Consider the following 17,116-nt stretch of genomic DNA (forward strand, 5'->3'; position numbering starts at 1 on the left):
GGTGACAGAGTGAGACTCTGTCTCAAAAACAAAAACGTAAAAAAAAAAAAAACTCACTGACCACAGTGCCTAGAGAACATATGTGTTTAATAATATTCAAATAATGGTTGTATGAAATTGAAGCAGCAAGAAACCCAAAGGAGAATAGCTCTAGGGGAGGGAGGTGGATGAGTACGCATGGGGAGAGGCTATTCTATGACCAGGTTGGGTCTGGAGCCCTCCCCACTGTCCAGAACGCCTCCAAGCCCCTACATTTTTCCATATACCAACGCCTTGGAGATGTAATGCAGAAGTAAAGTAAGCAGGCTGAGGATTAGGGCAGGTGTCTGGAATATGTTCAGGAGTGGGAGGGGAGTGACATAGCTCACAGGCTAAGCAGAGTAGCACAAAGGCTACAGGTTTCATTCCCAGCCCTCAACTTAAAAGATCGCAGGGGCAGATACTGACTCCAGCCTGGCTGTGCCCTTACCTAAGGGCCATTCACACTTTTTTTTTTTAAACACAGGTAATCCATGTTTATTATAGAAATATGCCACATTACTCTTTATTGGATGTGAGTGCCAGCACCAGCCCCTTTCTCTCCAAGCACAGGGGCATGCAGGCAAGGGGCACGCAGGCAAGGGGCTCCGTCCCCCGGCCGGGATGCAGTGGAAGCCTGGCTCCACTACCATTCTCCTACAGCCAGCACCCTCCGCGGTGCCTGGGGCTCAGGTCTGTTCAAACTCCTGCTCACAGTAGCCTACATGGAGGGGTTGGGCCTGGACACCTCGCCTGCAGGAGGACATGAAGAAATGGCAAGATAAGCCCCTCAGAAGGGGCCCCAGCAACACTTTTCACACCCGTCAACAGTCTCTCCTTCCCCATTTCGGTGACTCTCAAACTGTCACTGTATACCAGATGTACCTGGGGATCTCAATTCCACAGATTCTCACTTGGGGTGGGGCAAAGTATGGGCAAGAATCTGCAAGCTGAACAGGTGCCTCATGTGATTCTGATTCAGGTCTTGGAGATCCAGAAATGTTGGCAACATCTATTTCTATCCTGCCTATCTCTGTACCCTAACCCCAAATAACTCAATCCGTTTGGAAAATAGGTAGATGTCTGAAAAGCAGCCAATGCTCCTGGCCTACTTAGCCCTCTGTTCCTGATTCTAAAATGCTGTAAATGTGGTGGCATTGGGGGACTTAGGTGCTGTCCTGTCCATGAATATGGACATGAAATCCTGTCCTTGGGTCTCAGACTATAAACTGACCAATCTCCTTAGGGGACCTCTAGGCATGCTTCCCTTATTATCCAAGTAAGCAACATGCTTAGAGAACCAGCTGGAAGTTACCCAGTGAATGACATAGTTGAGGCTTAGACGTCACCATGCTTGACTCTCAGCCCAGGACTCTGCTCTGCATTACGCTATGTCCCCCAAGTTCTCAAGACCTAGCCAACGAATCAATCAGGGAAATGACTATCTTACACAGGCACATCCCTGACAGAGGCAAAGGTGTCATGAGATCCTGTAAGTCAGCCTGGTTCAAATCCTGCTTCTTAGCGACTTTGGGCAAGGTACTGAACTTCTGTGCTTCAGTGTCTATCTCTAAACTGGGGATAAAAATGCACCTATCTTATGGGGTTGTGGTGAAGACTAAATGAGACAATATGTGTAACAAATTTAGCACAGTGTTTGCCATAAAATACAGTTGTCCCTCAGTATCCACAGGGGATTTGTTTCAGGACCCCCGTGGATACCAAAATCCAAGGATGCTCAAGTCCCTTATATAAAAATGACATAGTATTTGCATATAACCAATGTACAACTTCCCATATACTTGAAATGATCTTGGATTACATATGCCTAATACATATAAATGCTATGTAAATAGTTGTTATACAGTATTTTTTTGTTGTTGTATTTTTTTTCCTGAATACTTTTTATCGCAGTTGGTTGAATCCATGGATGAGGGCCGACTATAAGCCTCTGTAAGTGTTAGCTATTGTTATTCTTCTATTCCTCTCTCTAAGGGGTTCCCCAGCCCTGGATCTGCCCTACCCCGCCTTGCGAAGGCCCCACAGCTCGCTTACCTCAGCAACTCACAGCGGAAGTGTGACAAACGTTCATAGGCAAATGTCAGGTCAGATGTCAACTTGTTGCTCCACAGCCTTTCGGCAACAGCCCCTGCTCTGGGCCTGGAGGAAAGGGGGCATGTGCCAGATTGGGCTCTGTATTCCCTGCAAAGGTGCTGGACATCCACAGGCCGCTACCTCTTGTCTAGGCGCCCTGGACTAGCTCAGGCCAAAGGAAGTGATCAATACCTTGTTATGAGCTACAGTCAGTTTGGATGGCTCCCAGAAAGTTCTAGGGCTCAGCTGCACCTTCATTAACATGTAGGTAGCAATCCCACTCTCTTCCTCTCTCAAAGATACGGGAATAAGAATAAACCTTGAGGCATCATTAACCACAATGACAGTGACAGCAGCAGATATCCTTAAAATGTAAATTCTGCACAACCAACCATACTTGGTAAGGCTGCAGTGAAAAGAGCAGAAGGAAGCCTTATTACAGGAATCATGGATGCTTGTGCTGGATCCTGAGCAAGTCACCGATGTTCTCCAGGCCTCATTATCTCTCTGGGAAGTGAGGTTAACAATCCCTATCCCACATACCTAACGGGTGGCTGGAAGGATATAGATGGAAGTCATGTGGAGAGTGAATATTGCATACAAATCTTCAGAAGGCTCGTCGCATGGCCTGCTCTCTTTCAGGCCTGAAAGGAGGGTACTAGTCCAGAGGTGGCTAGATGGGATTGGGTCTGTAAGGGAGAACCCCTGCTCTCAGGTCCAACCCTTCACCTTCCCCCGAAAACCCTTACCAGAGCCTGGGGACCAGGTTTGTGTTGTCCACATATTCTCCCCACATACAAGCCTCTCCACCAATCACGAGCGCCTTCTGCTCAGGGGTACCTGAGGGAAAACAAGCAACAACAGTCTGGTGATGGTGGGGTAACTCTAGGGTCCATCTCAACCACCTTCACAACGTGGCCCTCACCCCAGCTAAGTTGTTTCATTTACTAATCGGAAATGTCTGGCCCAGACCTTCCTGCCTCCCATCCTGTGCCCCAGCCCAGCCTCCTTTGGTCAGCAAGGAGAGCTCCCTGCTTTCACCTTCAAATGCCAGGGGTTCCACTATGTAGAAATCCTTCCAGTCAGGGCCATAGGATATACGGTTCAGGTACCAGGGGGCGGAGAGAAGGGCCCGGAAGCCAGCCTTAGTGACCAGTTCCAGCTCCTTCATATAGTTCACTGGAACCTCTTCTCGCCACACCTGTATGATTGTGTCTGGCCGAATCTGTTATAAAAGGTCAAATGGCAGTAAGGACATAAAGCTGAGGAGATTCCTGGGCCTTATTCATACACAGGCAACGTGGGACAACAGGTGTATGCTCCCTCTGTTCCCCAGCAGCAAAGTATGTCTCTGTGACTCCTGACCATTGAGCTCACACCTCAGGACAGAGGCCAAGGAACCCAGGGCCCTAAGAGGCCTCCCTGCAGCTCTCCTCTCCGTCCCTCTGCAACCTCCCTGTCCACACAGTAATAACAGCTGTGAGCTGAGGGAGGCAAGCAGGGGGACCCAGGAGCTGTCATGTCCAAAAGTCTCCAGATGATTCTGGGAATGGGACAAGGCTCCTGAAGAGTCCTTGCATGTGACAGGAGTGGGATCTTACTGATCAACAATAAAGGAGAAGGTAGCCTTGGTCCCACAGAACCAGAAGACCCTAATCTATGATTTAGGAAGAAAAATCCAGCCTATCCAAGTAATCTAGCAGCAGAAATAGATTTTTTTGTTTTGGGGACGGAGTCTTGCTGTCACCCAGGCTGGAGTGCAACGGCACTATCTCCGCTCACTGCAAGCTCTGCCTCCTGGGTTCACGCCATTCTCCTGCCTCAGCCTCCCGAGTAGCTGGGACTACAGGCACCCGCCACCATGCCCAGCTAATTTTTTGTATTTTTTTTAGTAGAGACGGGGTTTCACCATGTTAGCCAGGATGGTCTCAATCTCCTGACCTCATGATCTGCCTGCCTTGGCCTCCCAAAGTGGTTTGAGACGGAGTCTCGCTCTGTCGCCCAGGCTGGAGTGCAGTGGCGCAATCTCGGCTCACTGCAAGCTCCGCCTCCCGGGTTTAGGCCATTCTCCTGCCTCAGCCTCCCGAGTAGCTGGGACTACAGGCGCCCGCCATCTCGCCCGGCTAGTTTTTTGTGTTTTTTTAGTAGAGACGGGGTTTCACCGTGTAGACCAGGATGGTCTAGATCTCCTGACCTCATGATCCACCCGTCTCGGCCTCCCAAAGTGCTGGGATTACAGGCTTGAGCCACCATGCCCGGCCCAGAAATAGTTCTTAATCAGGTTTGTAGTGAGGGAAGATAGAAACTCTGACACATAAACCCAGGGCTCATACCACAGCGGCCTTTGGTTTTTTTGAGACAGGGTCTCACTCTGTTGCCCAGGGGTGGAGTGCAGTGGCACATCTGGGCTCACAGCAACCTATGCCTCCTGGGCTCAAGCAGTACTCCCACCTCAGCCTCCTGATTTTTGTATTTTTTGTAGAGACGAGGGTTTTGTTATGTTGGCCAGGCTGGTCTTGAACTCCTAGGCTCAAGCAATCCACCCGCATTGGCCTACCAAAGTGCTTGGATTACAGGCATGAGCCACTGCACCCAGCACTCTGTGGCCTTTCTAGAGAGAAAACAAGAGTGCTCTGACCATTAAAGCCCAATCCAAACCAGGAGGTTCAGTCTCTGTAGAGGCAGGGAGGAGCTGGGGAGACCAGAGGGAGGCACCGCCGGTGGCTTCTTCTCTTCTCTGCCCTGGCTCACCTTTACTTTATTATCAAACACCTCCTGCCACACCACATAGCCCTTGCCATAAGAAGAGACGATGTCCAGCAGCCTGGAGAGGAGAGGAGTGTCTCGTAAGTGTCTGCTTAGCTCAGATGGGCTCTAGACTGTTTGTGCCAGTGCTCTAGGGGTTGAGCCTGGCCAGGGGCCTATTCCTCATTAAGCAGTGTCTTTCCCCAGGGTTGGAAACTGACCACTTCAAACCTGAAAGGATGGGACAAAGGACAAGGGAACCCTGCAGGGGCCAGACAATGGCGAAGCAGGGCCTGACTCTGGTATGGAAAGGGAGGACCCCACAGGAGGACCCCCAAGGGACCCCACCTGCCCTCCTTCCCTCCTCACGTCTGGATGTAGAAGGACTCCAGCTGCTTGAAGTCCTCACCGAAGCCTTTCTTCCTCATAAAGTCTTGGATATCTGGGTTGGACTTCCTGAATCCCAAGAGAAAATGAAGATTAATATTTCAACATCCTGAAAGCCTAATGCCTGGGGATTAGTCACCTGGCCCCCTATAACTTCCTCTTTTCACCTGAAAAATCAAATAAGCAAGGATCTCAGAAGCCCTACATGTAGAAAGTGTGACCAAGCAAAGTTATGTGAAGCAGGTGGGCTATTGACACAGGTTGAGAAAGGCTGAGTCTGGACCTGAAGAGTTTTAAGTTCAAACTCCCAAAGAGAAAACATGTTAATCCTCTCCGGACTGCAACATGAGGCTCCAAGGTCTTAAGAGCTCCAGCACACTGGATTCCGGCTTTCCTATCTGCTCTTCCAGTTGGATGACAAGCCTTGCTGTCTATTACCTGCTGCAGATCCCTTGCGTTACAACGTCCACATTTTGCTCACATTGTTCTCCTTCTGGAATGTTCTCCCCTGCTCACATCTCCAAAAAGCCAAATCATTTCCCCAGATTCAGCTCTGGTGCCCTCTTCTCAAAGAAGCCCCTCAGCCTCTTTTGAGCTCACCAGAACCAAGGGTTTGGACTTTACAACTGAATTCTAATTAGACACTGTCATCTATTAGTCTTGAATTCTGTGTCTTGACTCTTCAACCAGACAATTTTAAGCCTTCATAAACAGGGATTATTTTTCTCTATCCTGAACTTTTCCAAGACAATTCTGTGTCCAGGGCTGGTTTTTCTAGCAATACTTCAAGGATATGAGAGTAGGAAGGAAGAGGTTCACAGTGAACGCCTTGCCCAAATCAGGTACGATCTCTATGTAGATGGGCAGAGGAAGGCCTAAGCCCTGAGCAATGTGAGTCCATACAGACCACTGAGAGCAGCAGCTGAGCTAAGTGGCCCCTCGGGGGCTAACATCTATTCTGAGTAAGCAACTGATCAGGCCACAAAGGGAAGATCAAAGGGCTCATACCAGCAGGTGAAATCAACCTCATCTCCTCCAAGATGAAGATAAAAATCTGGGAAGACAGAGCTGATCTCCAAGAAGAATGCGCTCATGAACTCATAGGTATTGTTGAGACTGGGATTCACTGGTCCAAAGGTGCCAGAGGGCTCAGACCCAGAGTAGCAAGGAGTCAGTAATCCAGGGATACCTAAGCCAACAGAAAACCCCATACGAGTGTCACAAATACATAAACCCCCAAGCACAGTCCTACACGTAAGGACACAAGTCACACAAAGTAAGACAAGTGTATTCATAAACATCACACACATTTAGGTAGGCACTCACAGACACTGGTAGTCACCACCATTTAGTCGCAGTAAAAAGATACAAATATATCCACAATCATAGACAGGCAGAGGCTGAGTTTCAGCTAGACAACTGTCAGTGCACACACTCTTGCCTTGACACACTGCTTCTAGCAGGCACCACCCTTGCTCCCAAGGTTGCTCTCCTCACAGGCCTTTAGGCAGAGGGAGAGTCTAATCCAGCCAAACTGGCAAAATCTTTCTCCTCTATCTCCTCCTGTAGGTGGGGTCAACCATTACCCAGAATCTTTTTACATTTCCTAAGGAGTATCTCCCTTGGCCCAGAGACTACTTCCTGCTGCTGAGGTCACAAGGTATCTTCGGAGTTTTGTTGTTGTTGTTTGTTTGTTTTTGAGACAAAGTCTTGCTCTGTCACCCAGGCTAGAGTGCAGTGGCACGATCTTGGCTCACCGCAACCTCTGCCTCCTGGGTTCAAGCGATTCTCCTGCCTCAGCCTCCCGAGTAGCTGGGATTACAGGCGCCTGCCACCACAACTGGCTAATTTTTGTAATTTTAGTAGAGATGGAGTTTCACCATGTTGGCCAGGCTGGTTCTGAACTCCTCACCTCAGGCGATCCACCCACCTTGGCCTCCCAAAGTGGTGGGATTACAGGCGTGAGCTACCACGCCCGGCTAGTATCTTCAGTTTTCTATCAGGCCAGTAGCCCTTTTCAACCCTCATTTAACCTGCGTTGGGGACTCACACTGGAGGGCGGAGGGTATACAGAAGAAAGGGAGCAGGGGTAGTGACTGACTCCGACCTCTGCAGGCTGCCCTTGGGCTTCTTTCTTTCAGATTCTACCCTGGTGGTCAGATTCCTCAGCATCCACTCTAGGCACAACTACCTGCAATGGCATCTAAGAAAAATGTGCCCTTACATAGTCTAACAGTACATATTTTAATAGTAAGAAGTGGCCTCCACTGCCCAAAGTGAGTTCTTCCTATCTAAATTCGCAGGTGGAAGAAGTCAATGGAAAACATTCTTCCAAGGACCAAGTCTGGAATATGCCACTTCCATGAGCCAGTGCCCTGAAGCTTCACTCTGAGCATAATGAGCAGAGTCCCTCTGGCCGCAGACATCATTCTTACCTGGTCCCCAAGACAAAGTGTGGCCAGGAGTGTCAAACTCTGCAAGCACGCGGATACCCCGGAGCCGTGCGTATTCAATGACCTCCTTCACATCCTGTGCTGTGTAGATGTGGGTGACAGGGTTGTAGGACCCCTGAAAGGCACAAAACACCCTTCAGGTTCACATTGCCTGAAAGCTAGCAGAGTAGAAGATACTCAAAATGCCCACAAGACTCCCCAGACATCAGAAACCTGCCCATAGCCCTTTGGTGTCAGGGACTATCTTCAAAAAACTTGATCCTAATTTCCCAGAAGTTACCACATCTGTTTGATCTGAGTATCATAATGCCAGTGAGATAATCAGGGCAGGTATTAAGTCCATTTAACAGAATACAAATAAATAGAAAGGGAATAAGGCCAGAAGAGATTCTCTCCTGAAGGTCACAAGGAAAATTACTGGCAAAGTTTTGGACTTCAGCTCAAGTCTCCTGACTCCAAATCCAGTGTCCTTCCCCTATATTGGTCTAAAACCGACTGGCTAGGATGAGAGACCCTGTTCTTGCCAGGAGGGCCACAGCCAGATTCAGACACTGACCCATAAACTTGGTCTGAGTGAAATGGGGACATACCTTTCTCATGAGCTCTGGAAAAGTGAAGCTCTCATATGGGAAGGAAGGATCATCTACCAGATGCCAGTGGAACACGTTCAATTTATTGTACGCCATGACATCCTGTAGGTTAAGGTGCACACTGTGACCATCACAGTCTCTCCCGTTTCAGCCTCAAACTTGCAATGTTGGGCAGGCTCTCAGGCCGCTCCTCACACCCCTACAGGCTTGACCTGCCTCAGCTCTCAAGTAAGTGTCTATGGGGTCTCTCTATCAAACCTTCCCATCAGGGAGGGATGGCATGGAGGGAAGGCCCAGCACACTTCTACTTTTCCCAGAACACATCCAAAGATGGATGACAGAAGTGGTCTTTCCTCTTTTTGAAATAAATTCTGGCCACATTAAGAGGAGGGCTGCAGCTACTGTGGTACCCTGGAATCTTCCAAAAGCCTGAAGAGCAACATTTCCTCTTGCCGTTTGTGTTGTCTGACTGATGTTAATCCCAACTGTGAGACCTCCTGGGAACTTAGTAGTCTCTTAACTCATAATCTCAGAGGCCAAGGCTGGCAGATGTGTTGCCTCCTTTGGTTCCGTCACAGGAGCAAAGGAAAAGGCAGACACGGGAACTGGATTGCGAACTGTCAGATAAGACTGCACATTAAAACTCAAGAGAGTTAGGAACTTCCTAGGTAAGGCTGTTTTTTTTTTTTTTTTTTGGAGACATAGTCTTGCTTTGTCACCCAGATTGTAGTGCAGCGGCGCAATCTCAGCTCACTGTAACCTCCACCTCCCAGGCTCAAGGGCTTCTCGTGCCTCAGCCTCCTTCCTTTACTCATTCATTTTATTTATTTATTTATTTTTGGGACAGGGTCTCTGTTGTCCAGGCTGGAGTGCAGTGGTACAATCACAGTTCATGCATCCTTGATCTCCCCAGGCTCAGGTGACCCTCCCACCACAGCCTCCTGAGTAGCTGGAACTACAGGTTTGCGCCATCATGCCTGGCTAATTTTTTGTATTTTCAGTAGAGATGGGGTTTCACCGTGTTGGTCACACCAGTCTCGAACTCCTGAGCTCAGGCAATCCACCCGCCTTGGCCTCCCAGAGTGCTAAGATTACAGGTGTGAGCCACTGCACCCGGCCCAGAGGTAAGGCTTTGAACATCTCTCTCCTATGACCTTCTCCTAACTAAAGTTAGCTCTGCTGGCCAAGTGTGGTAACTCATGCCTGTAATCCTACCATTCTGGGAGGCCAAGGTGGGCAGATTGCTTGAGCCCAGGAGTTCAAGACCAGCCTGGGCAACACGATGAAACCCCAGCTCTAAAAAAAAAAAAAAAAAAAAAAAAAAATTGAGACCCTTTCTCAAAAACAAATAAATAAAGTTAGTTCTGCCAATGAAGCCAATTCCCCTAAACATTTGTATCCCTGGAAACAGCCTGAACATTGATCTATGGTAGCCTGTAAGGTAGATTTAAGTCACACTTTGTTATTTTTTGAGTCTTGGAGCAGCTCATCTTCTACATTTTTCCCAGGAGCTCATAGAGTTACATACATTCTCTCTCTTTTTTTTTGAGACGGCATCTCACTCTTTCACCCAGGCTGGAGTGCAGTGGCGTGATCTCCAACCACTGCAACCTCTGCCTCTCGGGTTCAAGCGATTCTCCTGCCTCAGTCTCTCAGGTAGCTGGGATTACAAGCATGCGCTGCCATGTCCAGCTAATTTTTGTATTTTTAGTAGGGACGGAGTTTCACCATGTTGGCCAGGCCAGCCTTGAACTTCTGACTTCAGGTGATTCGCCCACCTCGGCCTGCCAAAGTGTTGGGATTACAGGTGTGAGCTACCACACCCAGTCCATACATTCTCTAACTCTTTAAGAATTTGGAACTTGTCTGTCTGTTGCTCCATCACCCCAGAACTCTTAAGTGTGAAGAAGGCCTTACGGCCTGGGTACCAGAGTGTCCAGGATGCTAGAGAGTGGTAGGTAATGGCGAGATGTATCCAACAGCAAGCCCCGGTGAAGAAAGCGGGGAAAGTCCTCAATCTCAGTCTTGTTGATAAAGAACTGTGCAGAACAAACATTGAACATGTCAGATTCAAAGGAAGCTTACTACGGGGGCACAGGGAGATGAAGATACCTCTCCCAGGATTCTTAAAAAGCCAATCTTTGACTGTTCTCAGGGTCACTCTCTCCCCAAATGCTCCCCACCTCTATAAATGACCATGAGCAGCCACCTTCCCATAGAGCAATTGTCCAACGCCGGCCTAATACAACTGTCCCACACACCACTCAGCCTAAAAATTCTGGATTTTCCTGTTAACATAGTTTATTTTCTTCAAAGCAGTGTGGCCTCAAGGTCATTACTAAATGATGACTCAGGGGAACCAAATTACAGTGATTCCAAACAGACCAAATCTAACAAACCAGTTTTCCACCCACATCTCCTCTTCCATTTCTACCGGGGCTATCTCAAGTCACCAGGATCCTAAGGCAAAACAAGATTTTTCTAGGATTCTCAACATTGGGATCAAACCCCAGAGATGAAAAAGCAGCCCTTTTTGAGGGTCGACACTTACTGTGCCCTCAGCAGATTTCCAAACAAGCTGGCTAAAAGTCTCCAGACCTAGGAAGAAGTAGAGAGGCAGAGTAAAGACTCAGGGAGTGGAGAAAGAGGTGTATCTATTTGGAAGGTTCTCAATGTAGCAGAGCGTAATGTTTGGGTACACAGTGAAAATGGATGTAGTGTAGGCTTGACAATTTTTAACACTGATGGAAAGGGGATATTAGGAAGCCAGTATCCATCTCTACTCTGTATTTCATTTTGGGAGATGTCAGAGTAAGGGTTTTAGCGCCCCTTCTTACAACACACTAACTTTCAAAACCCACATACCTCTCATCTGTATTTCCTGTGCCTTGACAAGAATATTGAGAAGAGAGGCCAAGACATATACTCATGAGGACAGACACAGGGACAAGTCAGCCTGCAAGGCTTTCCATGGATAACCCCTATCAGGAGCTGACAGAGCTGAGAAAAGGGGTCCCAGAATAAATTGTGAGAAAGTGATCATAAGCTTAGATTTCCAAGGAGCCTGGGTTCATGGCTGGACCTAGAAAATTAAAAAAACATCATCCACTCTTCCTCTTCAGAGACTGAGAAGAGACCCAGCTATAGGGAGCTGAGGTGTGGTGGACAGCAACTGCCTCAGAAGGACTCCCCTAGTCCACTGACACTGTCTCCTAGAGTCTAGCAAGGCCCACACACAGGTATGTTGAATCCAGAGCATTGTATGTTCTCAACAGCTGGGGACCCTCTTCTGGAAACCCTGCAGAAGCCCCATGAAAAATTATCAGAGTCCCCAATTTCAAAGTGAAAGAATCCATGAGACTTCAGCAGTCACTCAGCACCTGATTTGAGCAGACTGCTAGTGTACTGTTTTGGCTTCTCCCCACTCTGACTCTGACACCCAGCCTTCTGGAGTCCGAGGTCCTCCCTTACCATCGGCACCTGCACCAAAGGTACAAGAGGGCAGGAAGGGGAGGCAGCATGCTGTTGTTCCAAGCATAGAAGTGGGGAAAGGGAAGGAAGACAAACCAAAGCAAGGTGTGGAATTCCGAGAGAATTTCCCTCATCATTCACCAGCAGAGGGTTTACCAAAAGTGGGAGAGGTACTTGGCTAAGTCTGTATCTAAGCACCAAATACCTTCTCAGTAAACCCAGAGGAAGGGCAAGGGCTGACAGTTTAGCCAGTAAACTCATTTTCTCCAGAAATAATGTAGTTCTAAATATTTCACTACTATTTATCTTTTCTCTTGCATGTATCTATTTCTTTTGTTATAGTTTTCCTTTTAAAAAATATCTTTCCAATTACATGTCTTTAGCAAGAGCTGGATGCGCAATGTCTGTGGTAGCATCATTCCCCCGTCCCCCAGCTACCTGTCCCCTGCTGGCACCTAGAGCGTCAGCCCGCAGACTCCCCCACTGCTTCCCAGAGCCCCTGCTGATGCTGCACAGGGTAAAACCTGTCAACTTCCAGGGACAGCTCCACGGAGATGGGAAAACACGCCAACTGTTCCCATAAAGAAAGCTTCCTGGCTGGGCGAGGTGGCACACACCTGTAATCCCAGAACTTTGGGAGGCCGAGATGGGTGGATCACTTGTACTCAGGAGTTCAAGACTGGCCTGGGCAACATGGTGAAATCCCATCTCTACTAAAAATACAAGAATTAGCTGGGCGTGGTGGCGGGCACTTGTAATCCCGCTACTTGGGAGGCTAAAGAGGGAAGATTGCTTAAGCCTAGGAGGCAGAGGTTGCAGTGAGCAGGGACTGGGCTACTGAACTCCACCAACACCAACCTTCCCACATCATCTTTTCTCTCTCTCTTTTAATCAGCCCCAATTTGTTACCTCGGAGAGCTCCCCAGACAGTCTCAGAGAGGAGTAAACACTGGTCATCATTTATGGTCAGGGTATCTGAAATGACAGAAATGAACTCATTTAGTTGGTTAAGGTTTTCTATTCTCAGATTATAGACCAGATATTCTATATAAATCATTGGATTAAAAAAATAAAACAGTAAGACCATACATTTTAAAAAATCTTTCAATGAGGAGATGTCCCCAGAGCAAGACAGCTATAGGATGGGCTGGTCTGGGGCCAGAGTGGGAGGGTGGTCACCACAGTGATTCTATAGACCCTGCATGATGATGTACAGCAAGAGTCAGGCTGGAGCGGAGTTCTGTACAAAGCACCACCTACCTCATGGGTCAGTTTCCACAGCAGAAAGATGAAAGAAGTCTTCTCCTGGCAAAGGGAACAGGGATGCCTGCAGTGGGGAGTACAGCATGCAATCCTCCCAATGCCTTTGTAATCACCCTCCTTTCCCTTTCCTCTGTGTTTCGGCTACTTCCTCCAAGAATGTGAGGAAGCCAAAACTCAAATGTTCACTTTGGAGTCTGAGAAGTCCCCAAATGCTGCTCAGGGAAGACAGGAGGCAGTCACTGGACTGAATACTTAACTTCATCTCAGTGTAAGTGACCAGAACCCCTTCTTTCCCCCAATGTAGGGTCTATTAGAGAAAACTAGCAAAGTATACACTTTCCTAAAATAGAAATGTATTCAGTCCAGCAGGTAGGTATCCTGTGGGACTCAGTGAAGAGCTACTGCGACGTTCCACAGCCAACCTTTAGCACTGGTTCAGTTTCTGCATAGGAAAAAACTCATCTTCCACGGCTCTCAGCACTTGGTGACCCTCGGTCCCCATGATCAAGGGGGACTCCAGGCCGAGCATCAGCAGTTTAGGCCAGGCCATCCAGAGTTACAGCTTCAGACAAGAGATTGCTCTTCTAAGACAGGGAACAGGATGATACTCACAATTCTCCACCGACTCCAAAGTAGGAAGCTGGTTACATCCAGGTGTGACTACAGAGACAACCAACACATTCTTCTCTGGTGTATGCCATTTTCCTGGGAAGACAGGGTAAGCTTGGTGTGGCCAACCTGCCATTAGAAGCAACAGGTAAAACCAAGGCCCTAGCTCTAGTACCTCAGCTCACACGCCTGTGGTAAAGGAAGGGGAGGACATGGCATTTACCCTTGGTGTAGGCACTGCCTGATCATCTGTTCAGCTGTTTCATTCCGGTTGTGCCCCTCTTCTTCTTAGTAGCCGCCCTGACCCATGTCTGAATGCTCTGGGTGACAGCTCTTCTTAACCAGGGCTCTATATTTCTGGCTGCCCTTGGCCTGTACCAAACAAACAATTCCATGACCTCAACAACTGCTTCTGACTGAGAGGCAGCTCTGGAGCATGCTACTCTCAGTGTGGTCTGCAGATTAGCTGCCAATTTGCAAACTGTGTTACTGGTTGGTCACTATATAGAAAACTTACATGAAGCCTGAATGTAAATCAGTTATGTCAGAGTGAACACACTGTCTAGTTCTAACATTTTTTCATAAAAGATTTTCTTTTTTTTTTGAGACGGAGTCTCACACTGTCGCCCAGGCTGGAGTGCAGTGGCCAGATCTCAGCTCACTGCAAGCTCCGCCTCCCGGGTTTATGCCATTCTCCTGCCTCTGCTTCCGAGTAGCTGGGACTACAGGCGCCCACCACCTCGCCCAGCTAGTTTTTTGTATTTTTTAGTAGCGACGGGGTTTCACCGTGTTAGCCAGGATGGTCTCGATCTCCCGACCTTGTGATCCGCCCGTCTCGGCCTCCCAAAGTGCTGGGATTATAGGCTTGAGCCACCGCACCCGGCCAAGATTTTCTTGAAGAAGAGATCAGTTTTACATTCTGGTACATATGCTTCTTATCTCATTGCAGATTGGCATATTAAGTAGTACTGCTCTTGAGGGCTCCAGATGAAGGGTTTCCAGTTTTGCAAAAGCCTAGGAGCTAATAGAGCAGATGACAGAAGGATCTCCCATGCAGAGGAAGCCTGAAATGATGCAACTGATACCTCAGAGAAGGTCAGGGTCACCAGTCCATCTTGCTTCCTTCCTTCCTCTTCCCAAACAGGTTCTCTGTCCAAGGTAGATTTTACCCTAACAGTGAAGGGTCATCCAGTATGAGCCAACGTAGTACCTAATATAGCTTTACAGACCCTTGCCTATACAGAAAAAATGCCAAGCCAAAATATGAATACACTGTCTCTTCTCACCTTCCTACTGGTTCTTCCCTGTAATTTTCAGGATGGCTCTGATGTTATAGCCCCAAGCCTTAACTTAATGAACCCCTCTCTATTCTATTCTTTCCTGGAGAAACATTCATCCCACTGGCAACACAACATTCATGACTTTTTATGGCACTGCAATGTCAGAGATAGGATGGCCTGGCAGAAGGCAATGAGAGAGAACTCAGAACCAAATTGGAATCTCAAATGTTACCCATCTCCAGGCAGAAGGAATCCAAGCACTCAGATCATCTCAAGAAAGCCTGCTCAGACCTCTTGAGCACTACCACATGGCTGTATCTCAGCTCTTAGGTCTGCCAAGAAGCAAGCCAATAAGGGGTCCTTTCCTACCATCATGAATAAACACATTCTTTCCCTTACCAGTAAATACCATGGATCCCCACACCAATACCTGCCTCCATTCTGCAAAGAGGAGGGAATCTGAAGCAACTCTGGGCCAGGTCAATTCACAACTCCATTCTCAAACCCTAAAATTACATTGTTACAACACAAAGGACAAGCAGACCTTCAAGGCGAAGACCATACTCAAGGCAGAGTCTGTAGGGCCATCCAAGCAGACAGGCTACAAACCCCTCTCCACCGGAGATTCTACAGGGAGACCAATGAGGACTTAACCTAGGAGCAAGGGTGAGGAAAAACTATACCCCATCCTCTGCCTTCTTGTCCCCACTCCCAACCCCACACATCATGGAGCCCCAATATCATTGTGTGGAGAGCTCATCTGCATATCTACCCAGGCAGCCATCCAAAAGACAGCCAAAGTCCTGAGCTTTAGTTCTAATCCACTGGGGCTCAGCACGCCACATAAGGAGAAATCACAACTAATCCATATGCAACCACCGTGGCTCGCCGCCCTCATGACAAAACAAGAGAGGCTGCACAAACACCAGGTTTATCTGACCTATTACTTGGAAGACAGAAAAATACCTAATCTTTCGTTTTTTTAAAATTTATTTTTCTAAAACACACCTGTACTGCACTCCCTAAATCTGTAGTCTTTTGGAGAGTCACAGACTCCCTCGCAGATCTGCTGAATAGGAAAGCACTTTTTTTCCCAGAACAATGTCCCTAATTTAAGGGCTGTTTCTCCAGAATTACAATTCTTCCAGTGCCCGCCATCAATCTCATGGTGAAGAATCCCTGTCCGAAGTTCTCTTAGTGACTCATCTGGGTTTGGGCTGAAAGAAGTATATACAGGGGCATGGCTGCTGTTTAAACAAATTATGAGAGGGATGTTTGGGGGAGGCAGCAACACGAGAGCTGGCAAAACAGCAGGGACACTAGGTCACTGAAAATGATGTAAATAGGGTATCACCACTGTGGTTTTCCGCCTCCAAGTTGCTACTCTGCCTGGCTATGAAGAGGGCAGGAAATAGGCAGGGGAGAGTAGTACAGCCGCCTCTACACACACCCGCCCACAACCTGAACACTGAGAAGCACCGATGTGTGGGAAGCACGGTATGGCAAACAGCCCGGTCAGCCAGCAATGTCATGAGCACATGTGCTATGAGTCCAGCTGGGACAGCAGGAAATTGAGAAGCCTCCAGAGCTTTGCATGAAAAACAGACCAGAGGGCTGGGAAATCAGGACAGGCTGCTTCTGGTTCTGGTTTTGCTGCTGCCAAGCTGAGCAAGTCTCAGGGCTCCCGTTTCCTCCCCTGTAAACAATGGCAGGGTGGGACCAGATTCCAGCTACTTCTCTTCAGATCTAAGACCTTGTGATTCCACAGACAGATAATACACTCCAGGGTCCCATTCCAGGACCACAGCCTCCTACCTCTGCAGCTCACTCATCTCTCTGCTTTCATGTAAACCTACTCTTCTCTTTGGGTTCACTGAAAACTTCATATCTTTTTAAAAAATCAAAACAGTAGTACAGGCCTGATGCGGTGGCTCAGGTCCATAATCTCAGCACTTTGGGAGGCTGACGAGGGCGGATCACTTAAGGTCAGGAGTTAAGAGACCAGCCTGGCCAACACAGTGAAACTTGGTCTCTACTAAAAATACAAACAAATTAGCTGGGCATGGTGGTGTGCCCTGTAATCCCGGCTACTCAGGAAGCTGAGGTAGGAGAATCACTTGAACCCAAGAGACGGAGGCTGCAGTGAGCAGAGATTGTACCACTGCACTCCAGCCTGGGCAACAGACTGAGACTCTGTCTCAAAAAA

At 48.2% G+C, this 17,116-nt stretch overlaps 1 protein-coding gene and 1 long non-coding RNA gene across 3 annotated transcripts in view; one reads left to right on the plus strand and one right to left on the minus strand.

The window, feature by feature from the left end:
• Window positions 1–486: 486 nt before the first annotated feature.
• The window catches only part of HEXA (hexosaminidase A (alpha polypeptide)), a 34,637-nt gene continuing 18,007 nt past the window's right edge, over window positions 487–17,116 (minus strand). Inside the window, exons 2-14 of one of the 2 annotated variants that reach the window (XM_011953826.1) lie at window positions 13,634–13,726; window positions 12,668–12,733; window positions 10,839–10,885; window positions 10,216–10,326; window positions 8,288–8,389; window positions 7,680–7,812; window positions 6,253–6,433; window positions 5,227–5,313; window positions 4,864–4,936; window positions 3,154–3,337; window positions 2,862–2,952; window positions 2,074–2,178; window positions 487–771 (exon numbers count right to left, since the gene is read on the minus strand). In XM_011953826.1, coding sequence (XP_011809216.1) covers window positions 708–771; window positions 2,074–2,178; window positions 2,862–2,952; window positions 3,154–3,337; window positions 4,864–4,936; window positions 5,227–5,313; window positions 6,253–6,433; window positions 7,680–7,812; window positions 8,288–8,389; window positions 10,216–10,326; window positions 10,839–10,885; window positions 12,668–12,733; window positions 13,634–13,726 — 1,337 coding nt within the window. In that variant the 3' untranslated portion in view covers window positions 487–707. Of the gene's footprint in view, window positions 772–2,073; window positions 2,179–2,861; window positions 2,953–3,153; window positions 3,338–4,863; window positions 4,937–5,226; window positions 5,314–6,252; window positions 6,434–7,679; window positions 7,813–8,287; window positions 8,390–10,215; window positions 10,327–10,838; window positions 10,886–12,667; window positions 12,734–13,633; window positions 13,760–17,116 lie in introns of both variants that reach the window. The other variant, XM_011953825.1, reaches the window with a different exon arrangement.
• On the plus strand, window positions 2,009–8,947 carry LOC105520210. The gene is made up of 2 exons (XR_001003086.1): window positions 2,009–3,424; window positions 7,386–8,947. It is a non-coding gene; the product is annotated as an uncharacterized LOC105520210 (long non-coding RNA).

The sequence above is a fragment of the Colobus angolensis genome, unplaced genomic scaffold (assembly GCF_000951035.1).
Source record: "Colobus angolensis palliatus isolate OR3802 unplaced genomic scaffold, Cang.pa_1.0 Scaffold372, whole genome shotgun sequence".
Taxonomy (NCBI): Eukaryota; Metazoa; Chordata; class Mammalia; order Primates; family Cercopithecidae; genus Colobus; species Colobus angolensis.